Raw genomic sequence first — 26,299 nt, 5'->3', positions numbered from 1 at the left:
AGAATTCGAATTTTCCTTATTGAAGTCTAAGATCACAGTCGAACTGTGAATAGATAGGAAAGCAAATCCCTAGGAAAATCGGCTCAATGTGTTTGTTCATGGGTCGGTCCAATGTGTCTCATTATCTATAGTTCTTTTTTCATCATTAAAAGGAGGAAAAGTTCACAATCTAACATTAGCTAGCGTAGTTAAATGGGACTCTTGCTTTTATCAAGCATCCTTGGTAGGGTGGGCTTAATTGTTGTACCTCTCTCACCTATTTTCTTTTTTCTTCTGAGCTCTTCCTGCCTTAACTTCTTGCAAATAGTTCAAATTATCTTTTCGACTTTATTCTTTCTCTACAACCAGCATGAACTATCTGCAACAGCTTCCAATCTTGCTCACCTACCTCTGACAGTATGACGAATCCGAATCTTCGTCACCGAATCCCTCTAAAACCGTGTCTCGTAGCTCATTTTGCCGTGGCTTCATCCAATCTATCTTCACGTATTCAGACTGATGCGGTGTGTTCATTTTAGGATAGATTGCCAAAGCGTTAATTACTGTCAAAGGGGGGGGGGGGGGGGGGGGGGGGGGGGGGGGGGGCGTTGGAGCCTTCCTTCATTAGGATGATTATGAAGAGAAACCCTGTTAACAAGAATGCTGCTTCCCCTGATACTGTCCGGTAAGCACTGATCATCAGGAGTGCACTTAGCCGATATCCCACTCCCAGTTTTGTCTCATTTTCCAGCGCCGCTAGGTAGAATAGAACAGGACTGACCACCCTTAGCGCAAGGAGACGTCGGCTATGCTAATTTTCTGCTTAATGATAGTATATTACTACATTATGAAAATAGAGTGGAAATCCCCAGCGAAGTTCATCCTAGAAGTACAGAGGCAGTAATGTAAGATACAAGAGATCTAATACCCTCTGAGGATCAGTATCACAAACAGTATCCCAAAGGTAGAAACTTCAGTTTCCCATCTGAACTTAAAAGCCATTGTATGCAAAGTGTGGGTTTTGTTCAGTAAAAGGCCATTCAATTTTATAAACATTGTGGGATCTTTCCAGAAATAAGCAAATCCTAAAAAATGACATTTATAACAATCTCATTATAACCACATATGAGGGCGTCAATCGTTTAATCCGCACTCAGCAGCACTTGCATTGAACTTCATTAACATTTTAATTTCCTACTAGAAAACGAGCCACAGCCCATAGCTTATCCCCCCAAGTATCTACATAATAGCATGAAAATCTGAACAAATCTTTACATATGTTCGTAATTTCAAGAGATGCCAGTAATAATGTGGTAATTTTTCTTACTTATAGTGAATTTTATAAAAACAAACTGCCAACGAGGAGCTATTTCATACACAGTAGCCAGAGCCCAAGCCCGAGCTTGAGAACGACCATTTTCAACTAAATTGGCCGGAACGTATCTAACAATATTTATAAAAGTGTAACATGCAATGCCCTCGCTGCAGATAAATTCATGGAAACTATTGTGTCGTTACAAAAAGACAACGTGCAAATGAAGTTGTTGTAGACTTTGTGTTGAGTATGATTAATGTTCCTTTTAATTCGTTCAGTTTTTTTTGTTGGCCAGGACAGAGGCATTTTCACATGGTTCTGTCACGTTTTTGGTTCAGGTGATAACTTAATGAATGATTCCTTCAAGATCAAATGAGACTTTCCCAGATAAGACTCCAAATTTTGGGGAAATTTTCCTGTGCTGGAAATAAATTTGAACAGCTTAATTGAGATTTGATCATTATTCATACAGCAGAAGACAATAGAAAATTAAAATGACTTTATTTGTAGAAAGGGACTTTCATTGTTCACAAAAAGTTTCGGTTTATCTTATTTTTATCCTCCATAATATCTTCCACTTCATTAAAGATAAGGATCCAAATCAAATACATTACCTACCAATGTTTAGTTTTCAAACGATGTCAAGGTTGAAGTAAGGAGATGACCTGGCCCTTGCCTATTCAACCTACCATTGGATTATGTCATCAGGAAAATACCAGAAGATGTCAAAAATAGGAAACCATAACTATAGTCATCAGTGAAAGACGTTCGACTAATTCGCTATTGTCCCCCTTCGCCCATCACCTCCTCCATGCTCCTGCTTATGGTAGCCTGTTTTGATCACCTGGGTTCAAACTCGCCCCTAATGCATGATGAAGCAACCATACCAAGAAATTAGCCATTATACAATACCAACTCGCCACTTGCAGGCTCCCACTCTCTTTCCTGAGAAGTAGCACCACTGGTGCTTCCAGGAGCTCTCGAATTATTCGATGATTGGCTCCGTGATCAAGAAACTTATCAAACTCAGCTCTCAAAACTTCTTTCTTTATACAAGCTATCCTGAACGGTGGTAAAACTATAGGAAGATGTTTGCTTATCTCAATCCAGTGCAACGGTGCCAGGTCTCTCACCAGACTGAAGATATCCTCGTTTTTATAAAAAGTACTTTAGATAGTTCGCGAAGATGAAGGATCAATGCTGATTGGTCCTTGATTTTTGCGAAGCGTATCTGAACCAAAGAAAAATCCAACTGACACTGGGATTTAGCAAATTTTAATTGATTTTCTTTGTCCACATTTTCTCCGTAAAACCATTTTCGATTCGAAATGTTAATTGCAACAGTAACGATGAAGGCTACACTTAACAGCGAAAGGGGAAAACAAGAAAGCCGTGCCCAAAAACCCACAAAAGCCGGAATATTTATCCAAGGATGTGGTCTGGGCCATGGCACAATCAAGGATCTAAGAAGGAAAAGATCAAGAGTGTAGTACCTGCTGGAAGAGAGTTTTTTCAGGTCTGCTTTTTAGTAACATAGACGTCGCTATAGCCCTGCTGTCGATCGCTAAGTTTCCATTTACTTGGGTCGTTGAAAAAAATAATTTAATTGCCTACAGGTTTCGGCACATCTTGTTGAAACGTCAGACAATCTTCAATCTGTTTTTTTTTTTAATTTTGGAAACTTCAGGTTATTCAAGGATCTCTTCCAAAAACCGTGACATTTTCAAAGGATCGTCAAACTTTCTTATTAAGTCGCGGCTCACTTTTCCACAAATTCGAATGTTTAAAAAATCGTGGAACCTCCTTTCACAGAGTGTGACTTAGCAGCTGAGCTAGAGCAACTCTGACCTTGCACATAAAAATGTCGGGAAATTCCACTTCGTCCGATTTACTGGTCATAGGCTTCTGCTGGGTAGAGCCTGGGTAAGGCTCTCAAATCACCACCTAGCGTGTTTCGGTTTGCTTTAGGGTCGTTTGCACCGAGTTGAATGTTCAGGCCGATATATGTAAGCTAGTAAATTCTAATTAACGCAGATTACATGATCAAACCTCCACTTTGTCTCCCTCGGTATTTCCATATGACCTAAATGACGGAAAAGGATTAGTCGTAATTCAAATTACTCATTACCTCGTGGCTCCCAATCTCGCATTACCATCCTTATTAGATTAGACAAACAAAGCTGTCAAGATTTTGCTTCTCGACTGGTCGGGAAAACTTTTGAATGCTGCCCCCATTGTTTGGAACACTAGCGTCATCATATTGCCAATTATTAACCTATTGATGTCTAGGTGAGACTGAAGTTGGAAACACTAAAGCGATGGCAGCTGCTTTGGTACAATGGAAACTAATAACACTGAAGCAAAAAAACTGGCGCTCCTGAGTAACAAGATTTTTTTTCGACAGACAGACATCCTAACAAAATGGAGACAATTGCTCAATAGCTTTACACGGACTTTGAAATGCGTTTTCTTAGTCAATATTACAAAACAGCTGCGATTGATAGTTCCCGTGGACGGAGGTTATGACCTAAAAAGCAAAAGCATTATTGCTTCAACTTAAGTGACGCCTTGCAAAGCAGCCTAAGCCTGCTACTCTAACTTTATACAGGAGTATTAATCGCTTCGACATATCCATAACGTGTTCGAGACTGAGGCGAAATCTTCCCCTGTTTGTCCTTTACCTCACCATGTTGGATTGAAGAATAGTCAACCCTGAAAAATTCTTGACATATTCAACGCATCACAAAAATATAAAAGCTGATAATATCCCAATTTGATTTTGCTCCTGCAAGATATCAATATCCTTCTAACGTATTGTTACTTCCGCCCGCGTTAAGATATTCCAACAGTTCCTGAGTGACAAGCAAGAAACGAATTTTTCAGAAAATTCCCTGGTACAGATCAGTTAGTCTTCGTTTATACACTTTCAACCGTTACCTATGGTACTACAAATGCACCTTTCCTTGTCAATGCTTGACTACTCCAACTAGCTCATCGGTTCCCCGTAGTGAATCAAAAAAATGTCATGCCGACGATGTTTATTCAGATGGTGAGACTCTATCGACAATATCGAAAAGCGAAATTGACAAGCCACCGTCAATTTCTACCTCCTCATTTTCTCATCCTACAAACCAGTAAACATTTTATCTACAGCTGGAATTCTATGTCCATCTAAGGAAGACATATTGCCATGCATTTTGCTTATTTAGGAGGTCAGAGTGTTCCTGATCCCTTAACACATTTCCACGTGATATTTGTTACGGAAATCACCTAACGCCTCTTGGATATCACGTTATGCATCTGTCAACTGATACAAGACTGTGCCCATGTTAACATGGATGTAAGGTATTATTATTCTGACGCTGTTGTCCTGGGAATTCTTTCTTTCTTTGGCCTGAAAAATTTAAACTGTAAAGGATCCAGTTTACCCGTTCTCGCTTCGCTTGCCCACATACCCTTGGTATATATGCCAGAGCTATACTCACCTAGAAACCGAGTCCCAGGTCAATAAAGCGCGCTTGCGGTAGCCGTTAGAAGCAGCCCGACAAAAGCTTTGCGTCTGTTACTACTTGGGTTTACACAGTACAAAAGTACATTGCCGCAAGAGGGAGAGTGAGCATTCTGAGGACTCTCGCTACCGTTGTCGAGGAGCGTGCGAACATTCCAGAAACCAATCATAGTCCGTTTTCGATAGCCAAAGGTCGTTGCCGTCCCTATTCGAGGCGTTGTTGACCTTTCGATAGCAATAAAGTTTCAAAACTTTCAGGTTGCTAGTCCACAGATTTCTGTCCCTTTTAGTCGCCTCTTACGACAAGTAGGAAAGGCCCTGAGTGTATTCTTAAGCCGAGATCAAGTTGAGACTGTATTGGAGACAATAGAGACCCATGATTTAGAGATAAGAAAGTGATCTATGCGGAGTTGTCAATGATCTTCAGGGAAAATTCCCTTCTTTCTGATGGCTATCTATCAGCAGTATTGCAGCCAATCCAATTCGTCTCCTGGATTGTAGCACTTTCAGAATAGAGGAAAATTGAAAGATGTCAGCTCTGATGAGAGGTCTACCGTCCCAGGATACATTCTTACGAGCTTTTACGACTAATGAGTCTGTTGGAGAGTTCGAGTTCATACTAGCCCATCGAACCAACAGACAGAACTTAAAGAATTTGTTTAATTGTCGTTTACCATTCGATGAGGACTTGGCTTTTATATTTATCCATATTGAAGGTGGGAGAACTGCCAGCGGACACCAAACGGAAATTAAGATCTGGAAGGAAAGCAGCCACTTGATGACGGACCGGACCACCTCAAAAGCAACTTGCTTCCTCTCTATTGGTCCACGGACTCCACTTTTTTGGGTTTAACGCCGAGTAAATACCACCTGTCAATACTTTCGGTCACCCTGCTCCTTGGGCAGAGGTAAGGCAGGGTCTAATGAGTTGCCTCTGTCCTGATCGAATCCGTCGGTTAACTTTTTTGAAAGCAGCTAATTGGTAACAGGGACACTAAACCTAGAAGAACTAACAAATCAATGAAGGCTTAGGAAGGAATGCTTTAATTTTTTTTTTTTCATCCGTACTGGCCTAGCATTTCAAGCTGTTCACTTATTCGTATATGTACAGATCTAAGGACCAGATGGAATCATTGAATATCATCGTATAGTCCGTTGAATGTGATTTTGGATCACATCCTTACACTACATAAAACAGGACTAAGCGAATAAATTTTGTGCATATGGAGGGTACAAGGTACTAGTGTTACCTATCCATCATTTTTCGGATTAAATTACGCAATAGAAAATTATTTTTATACTGAATAAATTGAGTATATACATATTTGAGGAGGGAGATACCTCCCCCCTCCCCCACCCCCAAAATTATTTAAACTTTCAATTTAAAAATCCAAGAATCTTAAAACTTCATATTATTCACAGTCGTTTTTTTTCTATTTCCATTTCAGGTCGAGGCGAGCCACCAGTGGGTTTGGGTGACCCATGTGCGGGTTGTAACAAACCCATCTTAGATAAATTTTTATTAAATGTATTAGAACGTGGATGGCATGCGTCATGTGTGCGGTGTTGTGAATGTTTACAACTTCTAACAGATAAATGTTTTAGTCGTGAAGCCAAGCTTTACTGTAGAAATGATTTTTTTAGGTAAGTAAAAGATATTTCATGAACAATTTTATTTTTAATAAATTTTTAATAAAAAAAAAGATATTTCATGAATAATTTTATTTTTAATAATTCTTTAATAAAAAAAAATAGGTTACTTTGGTACGACATGATGACTTGATCAATCAGATTGTAGATTGTCAAAATAACGATTCCCAAATAATTATTACCCAATGATGCAAAAAAGATTACTAACTAAACATAGATCGAATCATGGTCTAATAAGCCCCAGCCCCAAAATTCGTCCACTTGATACAATCAAATCACTTACTATGCAAGGCCATGATCTTACCGATCCTCATGTCTTCCTCCGAAGCATGCGTCATGAGTAAACTTAATTCTGAACTCTTAACCGTCCCTGGGAGGAAAATTGTCGGGAAAATTCTCGGCCCCCTGGCGACGTTCATTCAACACATGGTCAATTTGGTTGAAAGCGGTCCCGTCTTGAGAGGCTTATGTTTATTTGTAGACTGCTTTCCACGCAAACCAAGTACTTCCAACAACCATTTCATACGACACTGCTAAGTGAATAATCCGAACTCCGTTATCATTCCTTATGTAAGCTATGGCAGCCAACGTATCGTCTGAGCATGGGCTTTGGCCCTACTGTCTCCAAATATGATTTTGATATCATACCTGGGGCAGACTTCGACGGTTCGTTCTATTGTCTCGTAGAAGGTATCATTCTCGGACTCTACAGTCCCCCTGTAGGAGCTTGAAAGTTAATGGGGGGTTAATCTAAGCCGAGGCTCCTTTTGTGGCTTAATAACTTCGGTTTTCCGTGTAGAGTTGTCAGCCCTACCCAACACCCAACCCGGAGGATCAGTTGACACAATTTGTCCTTTTTTTTAGGCGCGTGAGACTCGCCTTTATCCTTCTCCATCTGCAGCTTTTCATTAAAAGAGAACTCCCAATGGCCACCACGTGGAGCTGGAGATAGGGTTTAGTAGTAGAGCTGTTGGTGTTCAGCAGGCGATTCCCAGGTTTTATGCTCCATCGTGAGTACCAATTCACGTTTCACCCTGAAACCTACACTACCCTTTGACGGCATCTGTTGAATATTCTTCATACGATATGGTCTGGTTCCAAATTCCAAGTGGTGATGTTAGAGAAATTACATTGCCGGAAGATACTGCAATCTAGGCATACCAATTATTAAAATGAAATAAGGAGAGTCGATAGAGGGATTCCAGGTAAAATCTAGTCTTCTATCCAACGAGCTCTTTCTCCCATTAACTATATGAACAAAATGTTGAATGGATGGTTATTTCTCTTCACGGTGGAATCTAGCTCGATGCTCACTACCGCATGAGGAGCGCTGTAGATTCTGTAAATGAAGATCCACAATAAAACGGAATTCTTGACGATCGATTTCATTGGGAACAGGCGCTACCTCTGTCGATGGCAGCCACCTGCCGAAAACCAAGGCACTTAAATATATTTCATCAATTTTATCAGCCAATGGTGAACTGTGTTATGAAATTACTTCACGCAACAGCGCAACTTGGCTGAAGTGGCATTCATGAACTGGTTTTCTTTGTGATCCACGCATTAATGAACGTCTAAAATCCAAAATTTATCGCAGAATCGTCGCCCTCTATGATTCTGAGTGCTGACCGCCTATCAAAGATAATGAACGGCGCTTCGTGGAAATTAAGGCAAAGATGTTGGATTGGACCATGAGCGTAACACGACCTAATCACATCCGAAATTAAGGCAGCCGGGATTGATATGGGATGCAGCGATCCGATTGCGAGAGAGGCGTTTTCGATGGCATGGACATGTAATGCACGTTAATCAGATTTCACTTGCTAAGAAGATTGGTCTGCACATCGAAGTTGAAGGGAAATGACCAAACGATGGCTTGATACGATAGATGGTGATATATTATAAAAGCCTCTAGACTCTATCCAAATGAGGTCTAAAGCTGAGCAAAATTTGTGCAAACGATCAAGACGACCTTCTGAACGGGACAAAGGCGATGGAAAGAGAAGGGAGGAAGATCCACAATATAAAAATCTAGTTAATGCTTTTATTCCTCTTCTTCCAGTGATGCGATGGGGAATAGCATTTGGAAGTTGCAGTTACTTGGAAGTACTGAATCGGTCCAATTGTGTTTTTCTTGTGTGACATAATTTTGAGTAAAAGACCATTTTGCAGTATCATTACTAAGTACTTCCGGAAGAGCAGATAAGATGGAGGAAGGCAGTACATAAGTCTGACATAAGGCAAAGCTATGTTACAATGAAAGTCCAGCGTTGCATTACCTTGGCACCAACACGATCACGAAGACCGTCAACTAACTAAATTCCCCTAACAGGTTTGCTAGTCGTGAAAATCCAGGGCCAGGCTTCTTGGTTCACAAACAATATCTCCCTGTCGAGCCCCCCACGAAGAAGAAAGGTAGACAGGGGCCACTCGACGCGTAGGTACAAGAATCAACTCGAGGCTAGTCCTTCCCTGTTAATCACTTGCACGTTATTTTTGTTTTTGTGATTTTGTTCCCTTCTTTATTAGGCCGTCAAGCAGTTTAGCTCCCTTGGTGAAGAAATTGTCGGTGGTATTATCCTCGAAACTTTATGTCTTTGCTATAGTAGTTTACCCCGGGTAGGTTTAGTTGCATTAAGATGCATGGTTCCAACGCAAGTATAATGACGAAATTCTCGAGCGTTTTCTTGACTTGACTGTCAAGGTAAAATCACACTTAACAAAATAGCGTGGGGAGGCGACTTGATCTTAATCGACAAGGCAGAAGCAGCCAGGAAAATCTATCAAGGCAACATCTATGGTAAGAAGCTACTAGATAAGAGCGACAGACGCCATGAATTTGTTGGGAATAATGAACTGGATGACATGGACGCCAGACCAAAGTGGCTGGAATTTTCAATTGTGGTAGGCCCAAATCATGTACCGACTATTACGTCATTGTTAATAAATACTCCGCACTCAACAAAGGAAAAACTGGTTCCCGAACTACTGCATACGCAGTAATTCAATAACCAACTAAAAATAAGATTTATTTTCTGATTTACATTTTAAATCTTTTTTTAACAAGTTCAAGCCATACATAGCATCTATAAACCGCATATACAACGTCCAATTGAAGTGGTGATTATAATAGCATCCACAATCTGTGGCGCATTGCTGAGAATTTTTTACATATATGTTATGCTTGGAACAATCTTCAATTATTAGAAAAACTTGACACTTATCTATTGTGTTTGTCTAGTTCGGAGAAATCAGTATCAATCACTTTCTTCTCAATAACTGATAATGTTCATGAGAAATGATAATGGCAGATGAAAAATTTTAATCTGGATTTTTTTTAATTCAAATCAAGAGGGAGTTCTTATGAATACAATCAAAGTAGGGCAAAACTCAAGGCTGTCACAATGGTATCAAACTTTGCGAAGCATCCGCATTGCTTCGAAGCTATTTTGAGTTGCCTGTTGATCGCCAGGGTCGAGTCGCATGAGACTCAATTAGTACCCGAGCTAGACACTCTATCTAGGTGAACCAGAATTGGTGACACTCTTTGGAAATTGAGTTTTCCAAAAGTCCCCTTTCGATGTAGTTATTTACGATTGATTGTCCTCTTGTGTCAGTTTCGTCCTGGCTGTGGTAAATTCACAAAAACTCCGAGATAGTTCTTTGATCCCGGCCTGGAGCTGATCTTTCATTTATCTGAGCTTCGATACTCAAGGGCGCCACAAGTATTAGACAAGCTTTGCTTTCATTGGTCTGAACGACAAGTATTTTCATCTTAAGATACATATAAGGGCGTTGGTGAATCTGGAACTAGGCCTGTTGAACGGAAACTAATTCGATCAAGTCCATTTCTGTTTCTCTGTTGAAAGATTATAGAAAAAATATACCTTAGTCATCTACCACTGGATATGGCTGACAAAGGGCATATTGAAGGGCGAAATCCAAACAGTTTGACTTAATAGATAAACAAAAACAAAGTAATCAACTTTATGATCTCTTTCTGCAATTTCCTGGAAAGCTTCCCACATTTTCTTAAAACACCCTTAAAAATCAGAACATCTCACACCATTCTACAATAGAATTGGTTCGCAATTATTTCCGCAAATTCCATTTCATGTAAGACTGTAACTCATCTGAACCAACCACCATGATTTCCCTGCTTTTATATTCTTTTTAAAATAAAGACCAAAAAACTGTAGTTAACTCAAACAGCAAATTAAACATCCATTCTTCGGCGGAGCTTCAATTTGATAACAATTTCCATTACCATCATTGTCACCATGGCATTGATAGCTAGAAAGCTTCTAGAAAAAATCAAGATAGATACTTTCTGGACCACCGTTCGAGGTAGATTTTTTTCTGCGTTAGAGTCCTTTTTAGTCACTGTTTAATGATTGAAAAATACAGTTGTTTAATTAGTTTTAGCTTTTAATGGTTTTTCGTTATCGGAGCTCGCTGGTTCCAATTTTCTGTACAAATATCTTTGTTTCCAATGGAGGACGGACATGAATTGAAAGTTATTGATGTCGCATTTAATTTGTAATTAATGTGATTGAGAGTCAGGAACTGGGATTTTTTGAACAAATGATTCGTTATGTAAAAAAGATATTCCTGGGAACGTAAGAGACTAGAAAGGTTGACAATTTTGTGTGGGGGACGAATTCAGAATTCCACATATGTGGAAAATGTTCAGATATCTTCAATGCACAGGATTAGATTGCTATTTCACCCCTAGCGATATTACAAATATAGTAATTTAAAAATATTCATAATTCAGCAACAGGTGAAAAGTCCATCTTTGGCACACAAATCCAATGGCGGGTACAGAAATATGAAGCAGGTCAGTTTAGATTAATTCCTAATCTCCAAAAGCAAGTCATTTTCCAGAAACCGCATACACTTCACAGAAGCCACTGCGCTGAGGGTGTGATCTAATAAGTGGCCCAACAAGATCAATTATGCAAGCATCCCTAAAAGTTTCTGCAAGAAACCACTAGTTGACATTCAACAGAAGAACCGATAAGATTTTTTGCCAAAACATTTTCGGGCCATGACTTCCTAATGATTTTAAATCTGCCCTAATTCAACAACAATGTATCCATCAATTTCTATCTAATCAATATCCTAACAGCTAGTTTAGGCTTAGTTTGCTCAATCTGAGCGTAAGTACACTCGTCTCACTGACGAATTCCAAGATTGTCCACCTTGTTTGGAGGAAACTTAACTTGATATGCATTAAAGATCTAGAAACCTTAAATGGTGTTTGAAGTTCGAGTGATCTCAAGTCTTCTCCAGCAAAAATGAAAAGGTAAAACAAAATCGAAAACAATGACCTGCTGGTAACAGTTGAAACGGTTTTGCTTTGCCTGCAAGAATATTTTTTTAACAGCTCTAACAAAACTAAGAGATCAGGAGTAGAGCTAAATTCCACCCCATAAAAATAAAATTCACTAATTGTTCACCTATCACGTCGAGGTACTCATCGGCATACCCTTGTGAGGCGGTTTGCTGGCTAGATACTAGAAGCAGATAATGCCCTTGATACTCAGTTAAATAATAACCAAAATCGTGATTCAGAACCGTCCATACAGTTGTCCATAGTGAAAGCAATAGCATAACAACCATAGCAAACTAGATGAATTATAAATAAGTATCTATTTACCCAGCTGAGCATTCATGGATTTAGAAGGACAGTCAAATTTTTAAAAAGAAATGTTTAAAAAAAGAGCAAATTTGGCTAATTTAAGATTCTCCTAGTTCACTAGGGATCTGAAAAAAAATTCTGTGCTGTAGGAAAGATTAAGGTGAAGACAATTGTAAGCTCTTTCCCAACGACGAATGCTGCAACATCTAAAATGGTCTCAATGTCTGTTTTTCATTTTTTTTTTGCATTACGTTTCCTATGTTATGCCCTCCCCCAAATAGAATAAGATCGATTTTGCTGCCTTGGCTATAAAGCACTATGGCACTATGGTATATGGCGATCTCCTACGTCTAGTGTTATATACATACATATTATATACTCAGAGTAACGTTCGCATTTGCAACTTTGTCGGATACATTTTGCATTTCTTGGAGATGATTATGCCATTCTTAGAGGGAATGATATGATTCCCAATTTCAATACGATTATTATTCCCGAAGACAATGCCTTGTGATGAAGACAACTTTCATTTGTTTTCTCCGGAAATGTCAAAGAAAAAGAAAGTATGTGAGGATACAACAGGGTGGAAACCGGGCGATTCCCCCAGGCCTGGAGTATTCTGGGAGTCCCGGAATAGAAATTTCAATGAAAAAAAGGAATAATAGACGGGTCCGTATAATTTTTCCCGGAGAACCGTGTAATTGTCCCACGGACCCCATTTTCCGCATAATTTTCACTCTGGGCTCGGATTTCCTCTCTACAGCCCTGGTCGGGTAACATAGAGTTCGTTATCTCCATCACAAGACTAACGAGGTAGAAAAATTAGTCCTTGCCTTCAATACTCTGCCCATTAATAGAAATAGGGAAATCGATGATCTGTCAAACTGAGAACCTTGGGGTGTTTCTTTAGTCCAGCGGCTTATTTAGACAGTCAACCGATGCCATCACCATAATAGGGGTGTTTAGGGAAAGATGTCCACTAACTAGTTGTTTTCGGACGCTCGGGGGAATTGGAAATCAATTCCAAGGAACTTCTCTCCAAGGACATCATCCCTACACAGAGGAAATATAATTCACATAAAGTGGTGATCGAATAATCACCACCCCTGAATTTTTGTCAGCCAAGCGGACAAAGCTTGCAAAGTAGCGAATGCTGACCTATCAATTCCGCACCTCTTTAATCCAGCTCCACAGACCGTTGATCCACGCTCTTATACCATTGTACTAGCAAGTTTGTTAAAGCCAGCGGTGTCTTTTGCACTGCTTTTTCTTACACACCATTTAACTCTCTGCTACTCGACTTAAGCTTTGAAATCCAACCATCAACCCACAAATCTGGATTTTGTAAAGATGCACCAGTGTGATTTTTTTTCAGATTTTTCGGTTGGATAAGTTCTGCGAACGAGATCTATTACACTATTCAGGGCATACATTTTGAGCCTTCAATCCTTTATGTTTCACCCAGGAAGGAGTTTCATCAGTATCAGAAAGGAATACTAATCAAGCCCTTACATTTGATAAGCCACATGACCATATTCTGTTAAAAAGATTGCACCCCTCTTTCGCATGTATGGGGAGTCTCTTCAAACTCAGCAAAAAATGATACCACTTACTACTATGTTTTAATCAAATTTCGTAATAATAGGCTCAGTCGTGCCCCCCATTTTAAGCAAAATACCCGTTCAGGGATTGATATAATATAATTTAGATATTCTGTCAAGAAGATAATTCGCAGTTATGTTGTGCTCACGAATTAATCAAAATGGAGCTACCAACACCTCGCTCCTACTTGCAGTCACAGGAAGTACATAAGTACAAAGCTCCCATCCTCTCAGCACCAGAAAATTCGCTGCCTAGACCTGAAGCACCTGGCCGAAATCCTGATCAAAATTGGTGGCAGACCTGGGAAAAGAGGCCCTTTAGACAATGGCAATGTCGTTACGATAAATTTAGCTACCAACATACCGTCATATGAGGTTGGATAGGTCACTTCTCACCGAATGCGGCCTCTTTGCTTCAACTGTCATGAAGGTGGAACCTAGAAAGCTCCCATCCAGCTGATCTGACTGTCTGGAGATTGCCCTTTTCAGTTTTACTGGAAGTCAGAAAAATCTGACAATTTCACTTTCTCCTACTTCTAACAACTCTAGTGATCACAATCTTAATCCGCCTCTATCAGTCGTTAACTTACAGGCACTATTCCATATCGGCTAGACACAAATATTGCCACATCCCTGGAATTACTAAACCTATCTCAAATGGACGTACTCAGCTTTGCCATTCGCGTACTCCGCTCGAAAGTAGCATTCATATAAAGGTGCAACAACGTTCTTCCTTCCCAAAAAGGCACACCACTACCGTTCTCCGCTGATTTTTCATTGTGTAATGGTTTATGAGATTGTGCGGTAGCCAAAACCATCGGAGTTGACCTAGAAAAGTACGAAAGTCGAGCTATCACACAATCTCACAAATCATTACAAATGGCGCCCAACGTGGGGCCTAACATTTGTTCGGCTTTATTACGATAAACCTTTTCCGGTTCCCAGCTTCGTTGTAGTGTGTCGGATTGCAAGACAACAGTTTTCCAACTCTGTCCCCGGCTACGCTCTACATGCACTTAGCAAAGTCTTTTTTAAACGTTAGCTTAAAGTGTATCCTTTCCTTGGTAGCATACTTTAAGAGGTTGTGGTTCCTTATGTTCGCCTTGGGACTTAAGGTCTCATAGGTGATTGCCTTTGAGGGCTGCATGATAAAAGGTATTGTCAACCGAATGTGCTTGGGGGGAGTGCCTTTCAAGACTTTCCTTCAATTATTTGAAAACTATAATATGAGTTTTCGCCGTCAGGATAAACCGATGAAAGTAAAGAAACTTTGATGGAATACGGAAGCTGTGCCTATTCCGACCATTATCCTCTTCAGGGATTCCAGACGAGGAAGATTGAATTCTTCTTCTGCCGTTTCCGTCATGAAAAAGAGGAGAAACCTTCATTAACGCACTGTGCGCGAAAATTTTGCATAACATAGGTTGTACAGAAAGTACAAATTTAGGAAAAAAGATCACCACCCATTTTTATGGCCTGAGGATGCCAAGAAAAGGTGAGAACTTCAAAAGCTATTCCCCACGAAAATCTAAGGCAGAGGAGACGTCAATTGAAGATGTCATCCGCTGGTAATCCCCCTTTCCGGGTCTTGAGTTTTCCGGTTCCACGCGCGTGGTATTATTTCTATTTTTCCACTTTCAAGTGACACGTCCGTTGCATGTGAACTTCACACGATATTTGTTAGTTTACATTTCAGTTTCTGGCACGGTCTCGAAAAAACTCTTCAATAACATGAGAAGAGCTGCAGTATCTAAGAGAATCCATCACCCTACATTTCGGACAGACGTCTCAGTAATTACGGGCGAATTTTCACGGTCAATTCTACCATTTCTTTAGATTTCTACTTTCTTAGCTGAACTTAATAAATTTGAATGGTCTTTACCCATCGCAATGCACGTAGGTCATTATAATTGCTTGCAGGCAATCTGGCTATCGCAACCTCAGACAGACAAATGCTGTTCCATTGCTGGCATCAATACCATGCAATTTTACACTACTCTTAGGTGGGAATATGTAGTGAAGAATTACTCTCAGTAACTTAGACAACTCGATAACTAGAAATAATGCCATAATCGTCCTATAAAGCTCCCAGAAGCCTTCAGAAAAAAAGAACTACTGCTAGTTATTACTACCCATAGAAGCAAAATGTTCTTCCGCTTGCAATATCAGAACTTTACATCCATTTGCACCCCAGTGATCGCAATAGCATAGATATCATGTTTGGCTTTGTGGGATGGTCTCACACTACTCCAAACGAGTAAAACCTCATCCTTACGTTCAAAATTTTAAAAAATTATCCATTACATCCTGTAATTTAAATTTCTATCCCATCTTACAGGCGATATGGAACAAAATGTAGCGGATGCGGACAAGGAATAGCACCATCAGATCTCGTACGAAAACCGCGCGATAAAGTCTTTCATCTCAACTGTTTTACATGTTGTATATGTCGAAAGCAGTTAAGTACGGGAGAACAGCTTTACGTTTTAGATGACAATAAATTCATTTGCAAAGATGATTATCTGCTTGGCAAAGCCCCTGGACAGCAATCTCTGAGCGGTAAGTAAATCACAGACCAATATACCAGCATCCTCTATTCGGTTGTATAGTATTTACCATAACAGCACGTGTGTATCATCCAGTTCAGACCTACATACATTCAGCATACGCAGAGGCAAAATGAATATTTTATATCGTTCGTTCGCCTCCGTGTATCCTTTAACCGATATAGCATGCTCACAAGTGCAACTGGAGTTTGGATACACACCAAGTTCTCCCGGTGAATTTGATCCTTTTGCGTGTGTATTTATATTATGTGCTACGACGACTGGACATAAATTATCGGCACCTGTAAATCCTCAGCATATGTAAACACCGGCGTTAACACATGAAATGTGGTGCATGAAGCACACAGAGCAAAACAGTTTTGTTTGTGCGGTCATCTAGGTCCATTACTGCTAGACGGTAGCTCGCCATTCCATCATCCCAAAACGAGAAGCGGCTAAACAACATTTTCAAAACAGTCCCACAAAAAGAAATAACAATGGCAATGTAACATAATACCATATACCATTTCCGACCCTATATCATTTCCCTGGTTCTCCACTCCCTTTCCAAAACTCGCTAACGGCGCACCCCCGCCCCGGGCTGGGTAATTTCATTTCATTCATTTGCATACATTCGGCATTAGTGTCGTTATCGCCGGATCGGGTTTTATTTTACCAATTTTCAAAGTCAACATAGAGTCCACGAGCAGCCAGCATAAGGACAACTAAGGAAGAACGATCGGAAAGACTAAGTGTTGAGCTCTTTTTTTATGTCCTCTGGAATTTTATCTACTCCATAGGGTCATCTTTATCACGTGCAGCGTGTAATGCTCTATAGCATCCCTTTCTGTTCAACCTTATACGTAGTTCAGCCAGGATATACGAATTTATCCTTTGGTTTATATATTTTTTTTTGGTCTTTGGATAGCTATATCGCATCCACCTCAGGAATCTCTACGATATCTATAGTAAGCCATTCGTTTCTCATGCTTTCATTGCTTCTCTGTGTTCCTTTTTGAAAAAGTTCTGACATCTTTTCTGCTCCTTTCTACGCCAGACATTCACTTTCCACCCTGCCTGCTGGTTTCATCCCACTGTTTCCCTCGATAAACATAAATATATGATGCGACAACTTTATAGTACACCACCATGCAATATAGAAAACCTACCTAAGCTTCGACAAGGGACAAACATCGAAAGGACGACTTTGAGGGGGAGTATCCCCCATATTTCATGCGGTGGAAGAATATGGAAAAATAACGAGGGGTTCAATGCAGCCAATAGCAAAGATCTCGAACTGAGATAACCAAAAGGCTCCAAAAATATTTCGTCTCAACTCAACTTCAAAGAATCCTGCGACGTAAGGAGAAATCTTTTCATCTTCTTCTGTCACATCCGAATCCTAGTGTGGTATTCTTTCTTCCGCTCCAGATTGTTTAGAAGAGCGAACTCCACTTCAAACCATCGCCTCGTGCTGGGTAGGTTGTCACAACCAAAACGTGTTTCCGGGGGAGGTGAGGCAAGCGAGATAGGGGGAGGCATCGGTGAATGAACGAATGTCAATATCTGTTCAGCACAGTCAAATTTCTGTCCATTTATATGCGACACTGTTTGAAATCAAGCTCCTTCACTTCCAACACCATTTTGCCGGGAAACGAGGTAGAGATGTATCGTATATATAGTTGGAGTGTATGCAAGGGGATGGCGGACATGTCCTTTGCTGACAAGGACTTAGATTTCAGGGCGCATGTCACCATTAACTGTGTATTGGGGCTTCGCTCGCTGCTCGTATTAGTTATAGCTATATCGGATTGTGCTTGCGGACATAATCATTTCTGTTTCATAACGAAGGGAAAGACATAACCTAGGTACATTGCTACCCTCCATGCTGCTTTCCAGGTATATAGTAGAAAAGATAACTGCCTAGAGCCGAGAGATATAGCTAGGCGAACAGGTATACCAAGTCCAAGAGTCTATCCTCGGTATATCAACATATACACAACTGGAAACACGGACATGCCTTAATACGAGCACACTTTCCGCTACGTTTCTATCTAGCAAACAACTGCAACTACCACTCAACCAGGATGTGTATAGCATTAATCTTTAATAACATTTCCTTTCCTTCAATGGTTTCTCCCTTAAAGCTGGAAAATTGTGAGCATTTTCAGCGCATTGCTACTTTAAAATTGCTGGGGAGGTCACCTTTAATTTTCAAGGAAATTGCTTTTTCTTCCTCGGTGGTTGGTAGCTGGGGGGATGAGTTTCGCTATACGCATCGGTAACACACACAAGTATTGAAACAGGTGAGGAGGCGGGCAAGTAGTCTGGCACATGACACGTAGACTTTTATAGAGTCTTGCACAACATTTCGTCGAGAATTTTCCAGGAGGCATAAACTTTATCGCAAGTTACGACGCTCATAATAATTTATCTGCAAAAATCACATGTACGTATGTAGAGCAACGTTTATAGCTACTTGCGCTAAATGCTCTCGTATTTGAAGGTTTCCAATTTAATGACCTTGGAAAGTTTTGGTTGATATAAGTATGTATGGGGTTGTATGGAGAAAGTCATTCAGGAGAAAAGAAACAATGCTAAAAATGTTAATGCTTTCTATGTTTAGGTCATTAACACGTCATTATGCATAAAAGTTTTGAAGTGGGAGCTTCTACATATTTACATGCTTCCGGCATATCTGGATATTTTGAAGAACGGGCGACAGTTTTGAACCTAGTTCAGGCAAACATACAATTCTACTCTCTTCAAAGTACATAATCCAAATGAAAAGTTGACGGTTTTCATTCGCTTTACTGTCGTATTGACAAATAGCAATTCAAAATGCCGTCGTGCTCAACATAATATTGAGAGATTCGATTCAAATATACAAGCTGATGCTAATCTTCATGAAAAAATTGTAACAGAAGTTGTGCGCTTCAGGTATGAAAGGTTTTGTATTTCGTTTCGCATATGCCATTTTTCGGAAGAAAAGCTTTTTAATATAAACATCACAGAGAGAATGCTTTTGAACACTGAAGTTAGCTGTCAAAGCAGATTTGCTATTTAGCACTAATTGAGATGTCGCCATTTGTAATTTGATTGGTATTGCCATTCTGTTATGGTTCAGAGTGAAGTGATTTGTCAATTAAAGTACATTCTTGGACCAAAGTTCAAATTTATGAATTTGAATTAGGAAGATTTTTGTGCACTACGATCTTCAGTTTCAAATTTAGAGACGTTAAAAGTGTTCTGCTAGAAATTAACCATGAATGCAACTGCCTTTGAAAATTTTGAGAAAATACTCTAAATAAATTCTCTTTAAATGGGAAGACTTTAAATCGAGAACCGCCCCATACACTACGCTTTGGCGTTTCAGTAGGAATCAAACTTTGTGTAGCTCAAAGTAATTATTTTGGAGTATTGTGTGCATGCTCAAAGTAGTTGTTTTCAGTTCATCGTACTTACGTTTAGACTTGGCTTTGGTGACATTAGATTTGCTCATAGAATACCTGTAACAAGAGATCTCATTGAAAAAAAGTCAGTTTTTCAGTATTTAGATAAATTATTTTCTAATAAAAATCGATAAGAGGACGGAGTTTTTATGCTTTATGTATCCTCTCTTCTTAGTACCAAGTTACGCCTCGAAACAGCTTCAGCAAAGCCTCTCATGAGTCGAATTGCTAAGTGGCATCACCTGATAACCATGAGTATGGCCTTTGCTGTACCTGTGTATGACTGTCAGTAGTGCATTCGAGAAATGATACCAATTGGTCGATTCTCACGAGCAAGATACGGCTGTTCTCTTGTTTTTTTTATTTAAAAAGAATGCAACCTGGCAGAAACTCTCGTAATGATAGAAGCAGTTTTACCGGAACATGCATTTAATAGAGTTCGAGGGTGCCAGTAATGGTCTCGGTTCAAAAAAGGGTACCATTAAAAATAAGCCTTATTTCTGTCGTCTTTTAAATGTTCGAACCAAAAGTCGAAATCTAATCAAAAAAGGATTGACCCAAGAGAATCCACAAACTCGAATACTTACTCAGGTTATTCTGGGGATCAAATCACTGATAATTTAGAAATTCGAAAAGGAGCAGCAAAGTTTCTGCCCAAAAATTTTTACCGATGCGTCTTACCGGTGCGATTGTCGCACTAGAAGGTGATGCAAAGTTCTTTCAAAAATTCATCAAAAGCGATGGATGGCTACGATCTAGAAACTCAACAGTGGTTAAGTCAATGGAACCCACCTGATCCACTTTCTCAAAAAAAAACAAAAAAAAAAAAAATTGTAAGTTAAATAAAGTCTAAAAACCATGCTGACCTGCATGTTGACATCATAGGAATCATGCAGTCTTAACTCGCTCCTCAGAAGCATACACTAAAAGTATGTAAAAGATTGGCGTGAAAATATCCGACTTTGTGGAATCCAAACGCAATCCAAGCTCCAACTCCTAAGACCATGACAGCTATTATGAGAGCAAGGAGGCAGAATCCAGCCGGCTCAGATTTTCAGAGCCAGCCCGTAACATTCATGAAGGAAAGCAGCCCTCTCACCTTGAAGTTGAAGATCTCTCTGAAGTCCTCAAAGAATGGTTTACCTAGTGTCCGTATCTTGATTCTAACTAGAGCCAGTCAATCGCAAATGAAGTAGCTTCCCCCCATAGCTTCGCTAATGCAAATTATAAGGTACGCCGAGGCTGGCCAGAAGCCCGTGCGGACCGGCATAATCTTGTATACATTTGCACGCGTCGGGCACAAGAACTCCCGCGATCGGGTTTTGTTATGAACGGGCCAAAGCCGAAGGACTGCCAAGAGCAGGGCCCCACTTGGGCAGTGCATCTGCCTGGTCATTCCCCTCTATGTTCCAGTGACCGGGTATCCAGAGGAGTTTCCCTACTGCCCCAGCAGCCTAAAAAATATCGCGGCTGAGTAAAACACCTAATAGCCGCTTGGCTGTCGGTCAGAATGGCTATATTACGCTTGGGGCATGACTCAACCATCGACAGGCTCCCATCAGCGCCAGTATTTTCGCTTGGAATACATTGTCGAAACCTGGGACACCGTACGACTCGGATACACTGTGTACATTCGAGAAAACTCCCGCACTGACTGACTCCACAGACCATCTTTGATCCATCGGTGAAAAATACTGATCTGACGCAGAGCTGTCAAATAAGTCGAAAATATCGGGAATTGTAACTACTCAGGTGCGCTCATATTTAAGCGCTGTAACAACGAAGCACCCGTCCACGCGTCTTTACGCGCAACTTTATTAGCCAATTCGGGAAGGTGGCTAATATTAAAGCTCACGTGTTTCATTTGGGGCTTGTACCAGGATGGAACTTAAAATCCAATTATTCAGTGATATCAAGACCTAAGTGTCACGATCAGATCTAAGGTAAAATGAAAAGAAACAAACAGCTCGACCTGAATGTTGTGTGGAAAAACCTAAGATGGATTACATCATCAACTAATACCCTTTTGCCACGGAGTTCGTTGGGTCTCCTTTGTTATAAACACATCCTCAACCTTCATTCCAATGAAAAATTGCTCATTGTTCAATTTATCAGCCCAAACTTCTATTGTCAACCCACATGCCAAGGCAGACTAAACGGAAACAACATGAGTAGTCAACGAGGAACTTTTTAGGATCCCACATTGGGCGCTATTTACAAAAAAAAAACAAAGTCTACTTTATCACCATTTAAGTACCTTCTTTGCACCTTTATTTCCATTATAATTCCTCATGATATTCCATATTAGGTCCTTATGCTGACTTGACTTTTGTCAAATATTCAAATGTCTGCCTACTTTGTGTAAAAATTATGTTTAGAATAGTTAAAAACCCATGGCAATGCTCACTGACGAATAGGCACCGGGTAAGTTTCATCAGAGACATCCTGGCAAATATATCCCTGATTAGAAACTGTTTCCAAGGTTATACCAGCATCCATTGGATGGAAGTTAGACAGAGAAATAAGGTTGGACACCACCCTCATTCATTAGGATTAAAGGAAAATGTACCTACTTCATACATTCCATGATAAATCTAAAATGACCTCAAAACAGTTAGAAGCAACATGAACGGAGGTGTACCCAAAACAGCTGGCAGCGGTGACGAAGTGGCCCAATGGCCTGTGGCTAGAATCTTGCATAAAAGCCATATCGGCTAATCCCTACCTAAAAAGGCCGGTCTGCCAAAAGCTGTTTACTCAAAACAAATCCACCTATTGCATACCTTGATTCTAGGAAGGCACGATGGCTTTATATACGTATATGCATCCTTTTTAATAAGTTATTTCAAAGCATGTTGGATACTTGACTAATCGGGATCAATATAGCTTACCAACTACATTTCTCGATCCTAACTGCCTATTTTTTTGAACACGTCAAAATAAAAAAAATCAGAGAGGCATGTTTTAGCCAAAAAGCCCTTTGCAGATTGAATTGCGGTCAAAAAGGATCAGAAAGGTCACGAACCTATAAAATACTTCCCGGCATCAGGCGCAAATAATAAGACCGCATTCGTTTCGGTAAAAATATAAACGTAAATTACTTTCAGCTGCAATCAATTTCCAAAAGCTGGCTATTGACACTGATTCACGCTAGTTACGGTGCAGGTTAAAGAGTATCACAGTTACGCAGTGCTACCAACAGAGATTTCCGATATAGAAGAGAGGAGGCTTGCCATGAACGACTACACGGAGTTCAGGAGAGGATTCCTGAAGATAATAGTGTGATTATGGTGGAAATTTCAACGAAAAAAAGGGATAATAGGGGGAACCGCATAATTTTCACCTCAGATCTGTATAACTCTCACCCCAGGCTCCCTTTTCCCGCATAATTTTCACTCCGGTCGCAGATTTTCTCTCTACGGCCCTGCTGACGCGGCCAACGTACAATAAAACTGCCCACTTCCCACTTTTTTTGGGTAAGGAGGTGCAATGCATTTCTGCAAAAAGTGCTGGACTCCTGCCTCAGACAAACTGCCCGCTAAGCCAGCGTCTAAAACTCTGACCCGAAACCGTTTGACATGATACCTCCAGCCAGGGCTATTCAGTATCAGGGCATCATCCACCACATCCTTGCAATAAATACAGTCGGGCGATCGTGATTCCCCGATTTTATGAAAGTAAGATCCAAAATACCTATCTCTCCTAAGCAGCTGGGTTAGGTAGTAGTCAACCAACGGCCGCACGTGTTTTATGAGATACGTAATCCATCGACCCTTCGATTCTCTTTCCCAAGATTACTGCCATCCGCAGAGAGTACGGGCTCTCTCTTCACAAGCCACAGCTTCCTTATTTCCCTCGCCTTTACTGAGATATATAAACCTCCGCCCGCTAGGCTAGGTACTTGCGGCACATCTTCTTACTGAGGGAGTCAACCCATACTTCGAAACCAAAGAGAAGGATGAACTGAACCACGCTTATCAGCAAGCGGCGCCTGTTGGATTGAACATCAGCCGGCAAATAATTCTAGTCGCAGCGTTGTCTGCGGTGTTGTGAATCTGCTCGAAGATCATGATGCCCAGGTATTTGACCGTTGGCTTTGACAAGACCATGGTTTCATCAACGTTAATAAAGAAGAACTGTAAGAAGCCTCTTCCAGGTCAGGACAACAACTTCAGTTTTCGGTGTTTAGCCATCCATTTGCTTACTTCAAGCATGCATCAATATCGTGCGTCGTAGAAGACTATGCAAAGGTCCAGACAAAGGATAGTCCCCAAGTCGCCTCCGATGTGACCTTCATTCCGAGTCGTCTTTCGTCCTAGTAGAGAAGAATACGATCCTTTAAATAGTCCTTCAGTATCTGTGATAGGTAGCCTGAAATATGGAAACGATTTTCCAGGGCCTCAACCATGTTGCACAAACTAGCAAAATTGAAAGTGTTTCTTACCTCTAGCATCGGAGCACCACTCACCGACAGTGCGACTGTGTGCCTCAACCAGTGTCAGCGCTTGAACTACCTCTTCAATGGCATCAATTGTGGATCCCTCCACTCTAAACCCGCAGCACATATTGCGTCAACTAGGCTTAGGCTAAGCGGGCGATACGCTGACGGCGGCTCAAGGTCGCCTTGGCCGTTGCTTGTCAGCACAAGTCTCACAGCGGGAGGGAAAAACACCCGCTAGCAAACAAGTGTTGAATGCGCTGAGTAGCAAGTTCGGCTTGCATTTGCATACGAGTTTCAACAATTCCCTAGGAATACTATCCAATCTTGGTGTTTTTTTGTCCCGGCCGCCTCCTCTAGTTCCTTTCCATGAAGAGTGGGCATTCCCCAATACTCATTTCTTCATAGATAGTGTCAGCTCGGATGATCTGGACAGCAAAAAGGGCTTGCACGATTTTTTCAATATTCACTGCTTCCATGAAACAGAGTGACCGATGGGCACCGATTTTTTTGGAAACCGGCTTACATCCGAGGCCCCATGGCTCTCTGTTAACGTCGTTGATTAACTCTTGCCAGCAAAGTACCTTCTGCTCGTTGATTTCGTGGCGGAGTTCATTTTTTCCACTATTATATTCTACGAATCTAAGGCCTGAGGCAGTTCCGTTGTAAGCAAACGGAACCATCTGTTCACTTTGCCGACTCACAAGCCTTCGCTTTGTGCCCAGGTTTGCCACACTTGTAACACAAGTCTCATGGCCTTTGCAGGCCCCTGCTATATGTCCGTATACCCCGGACTTAAAACAACGAGTTGGAACTGCCCTTCGCTTTATTCTGCAAATAATCCACCCCGAGCAGTGACAATGGCCAATGGCCGACAGACATAACTCCCACCTTAAGGTTTCTCACATCTGGATAATCCCTTTTTACCGCTTACTCCTCTTCACCTCTTGCGTGTTATTGAGACAATCCAGATCCCTTATTTCAAGGGTGCACATGGATTCTAGGCTGAAAATCATTGCTTTCGTGCCTAGGCTGCTCTGGATTGTTTCGCAGAACGTACTCTTCTTATCAGTATTCGACCCAAGCTCGACGAATATATAGCCGGCTAAAGTCCACCGGATAAATTTAACGTCTACCCCAAAGTTTTCAGGACTTTCCGAAGAATTTCCGAGAAAGATCTCCCTTCTTTCGGCCGTGGTTTGCCCCTTCTCTTTTTCCTTAGCGCTAATGTTGCCGTCATAGTCGACTTCGGCTTTGCTACAATGGAGCCACCTCCGTCGTAAGTTGTTGCTGTTGAGTTTTTTTCCTCTTATCGACGCTGCTTCGTCCGCTTGAGTTCCCACCTCGCGGGACTTTTTTCGCTTATTTGTCGATTGTTTGTTTCCTTTCTGACGAGCTGAGGGCACTGCGATTTGTGCAACTAGGGGTCGCACTAACGATGTGAGCTTGGGCAGTGAGCCTTTTTGTTGTGTCAGTAGGTGACCGTCGTGACTTCGAATCTTCCATTTTAGCTTCCAGAATGGTTGAGCGTTGTATATTGTTGCTCCTTCTAAAAACAATGCAATTGCTTCTGGGCCTTGACGAGTTAAAGCCCTTCATTCAAGACCGTAACGATACGCTACAGGACTACGGTACCCTGTACATAGGAGGCAATGTGCGTTTGCCCATAGTTATGACTCTGATTTGACTCAGATACTCATTCAGCGCTGAGTTGACTGGTATTCGACATCCAGTGAGGATACAAATTCCACTGCCACCAGCGAAATTTGAACCAGGACCTTGCGTACGACAGCCTAGCGCTCTAACCACTGAGCCACCCAGACACACTGCCAAGATTGAAATTCTTCAATAACAATACAGAAAATCGACATAGGGGAGTCCTTATTCCTGCCTCGATCCTTTGTCGTTTGGTATGATTTCCCTTCGAATAACTCAAGTGTAAAACCGCTGATTATTGCTTCCATATTTATGTGACCCAATGTTCCTAAATTATTGAAAATGTAATAATTTGAATGATTATATCTATAACTGCCAACCTCCCAGCCGAACCCCTTTCCTACTATAAAGAAGTCAACATAAATTCCGACAAAATGGCCTCGAGGAAAACGGTACCTGTGTGTACACATTACCCATGCACACTTTCCTGAATTTATAATATTTTTCGGG

General features: G+C 40.9%; 1 protein-coding gene across 1 annotated transcript in view; it reads left to right on the top strand.

Annotated features, from left to right (window-relative positions):
* LOC119655718 (LIM/homeobox protein Lhx1) overlaps nt 1-26,299 on the top strand; it is a 217,211-nt gene that overhangs the window by 73,321 nt on the left and 117,591 nt on the right. Inside the window, exons 2-3 of the mRNA XM_038061750.1 lie at nt 6,251-6,446; nt 16,036-16,256. Of these exons, the coding sequence (XP_037917678.1) occupies nt 6,251-6,446; nt 16,036-16,256 (417 nt within the window). The remainder of the gene's footprint in view (nt 1-6,250; nt 6,447-16,035; nt 16,257-26,299) is intronic.

The sequence above is a fragment of the Hermetia illucens genome, chromosome 4 (assembly GCF_905115235.1).
Source record: "Hermetia illucens chromosome 4, iHerIll2.2.curated.20191125, whole genome shotgun sequence".
Taxonomy (NCBI): domain Eukaryota; kingdom Metazoa; phylum Arthropoda; class Insecta; order Diptera; family Stratiomyidae; genus Hermetia; species Hermetia illucens.
This window is presented reverse-complemented; position numbering and strand designations above follow the sequence as displayed.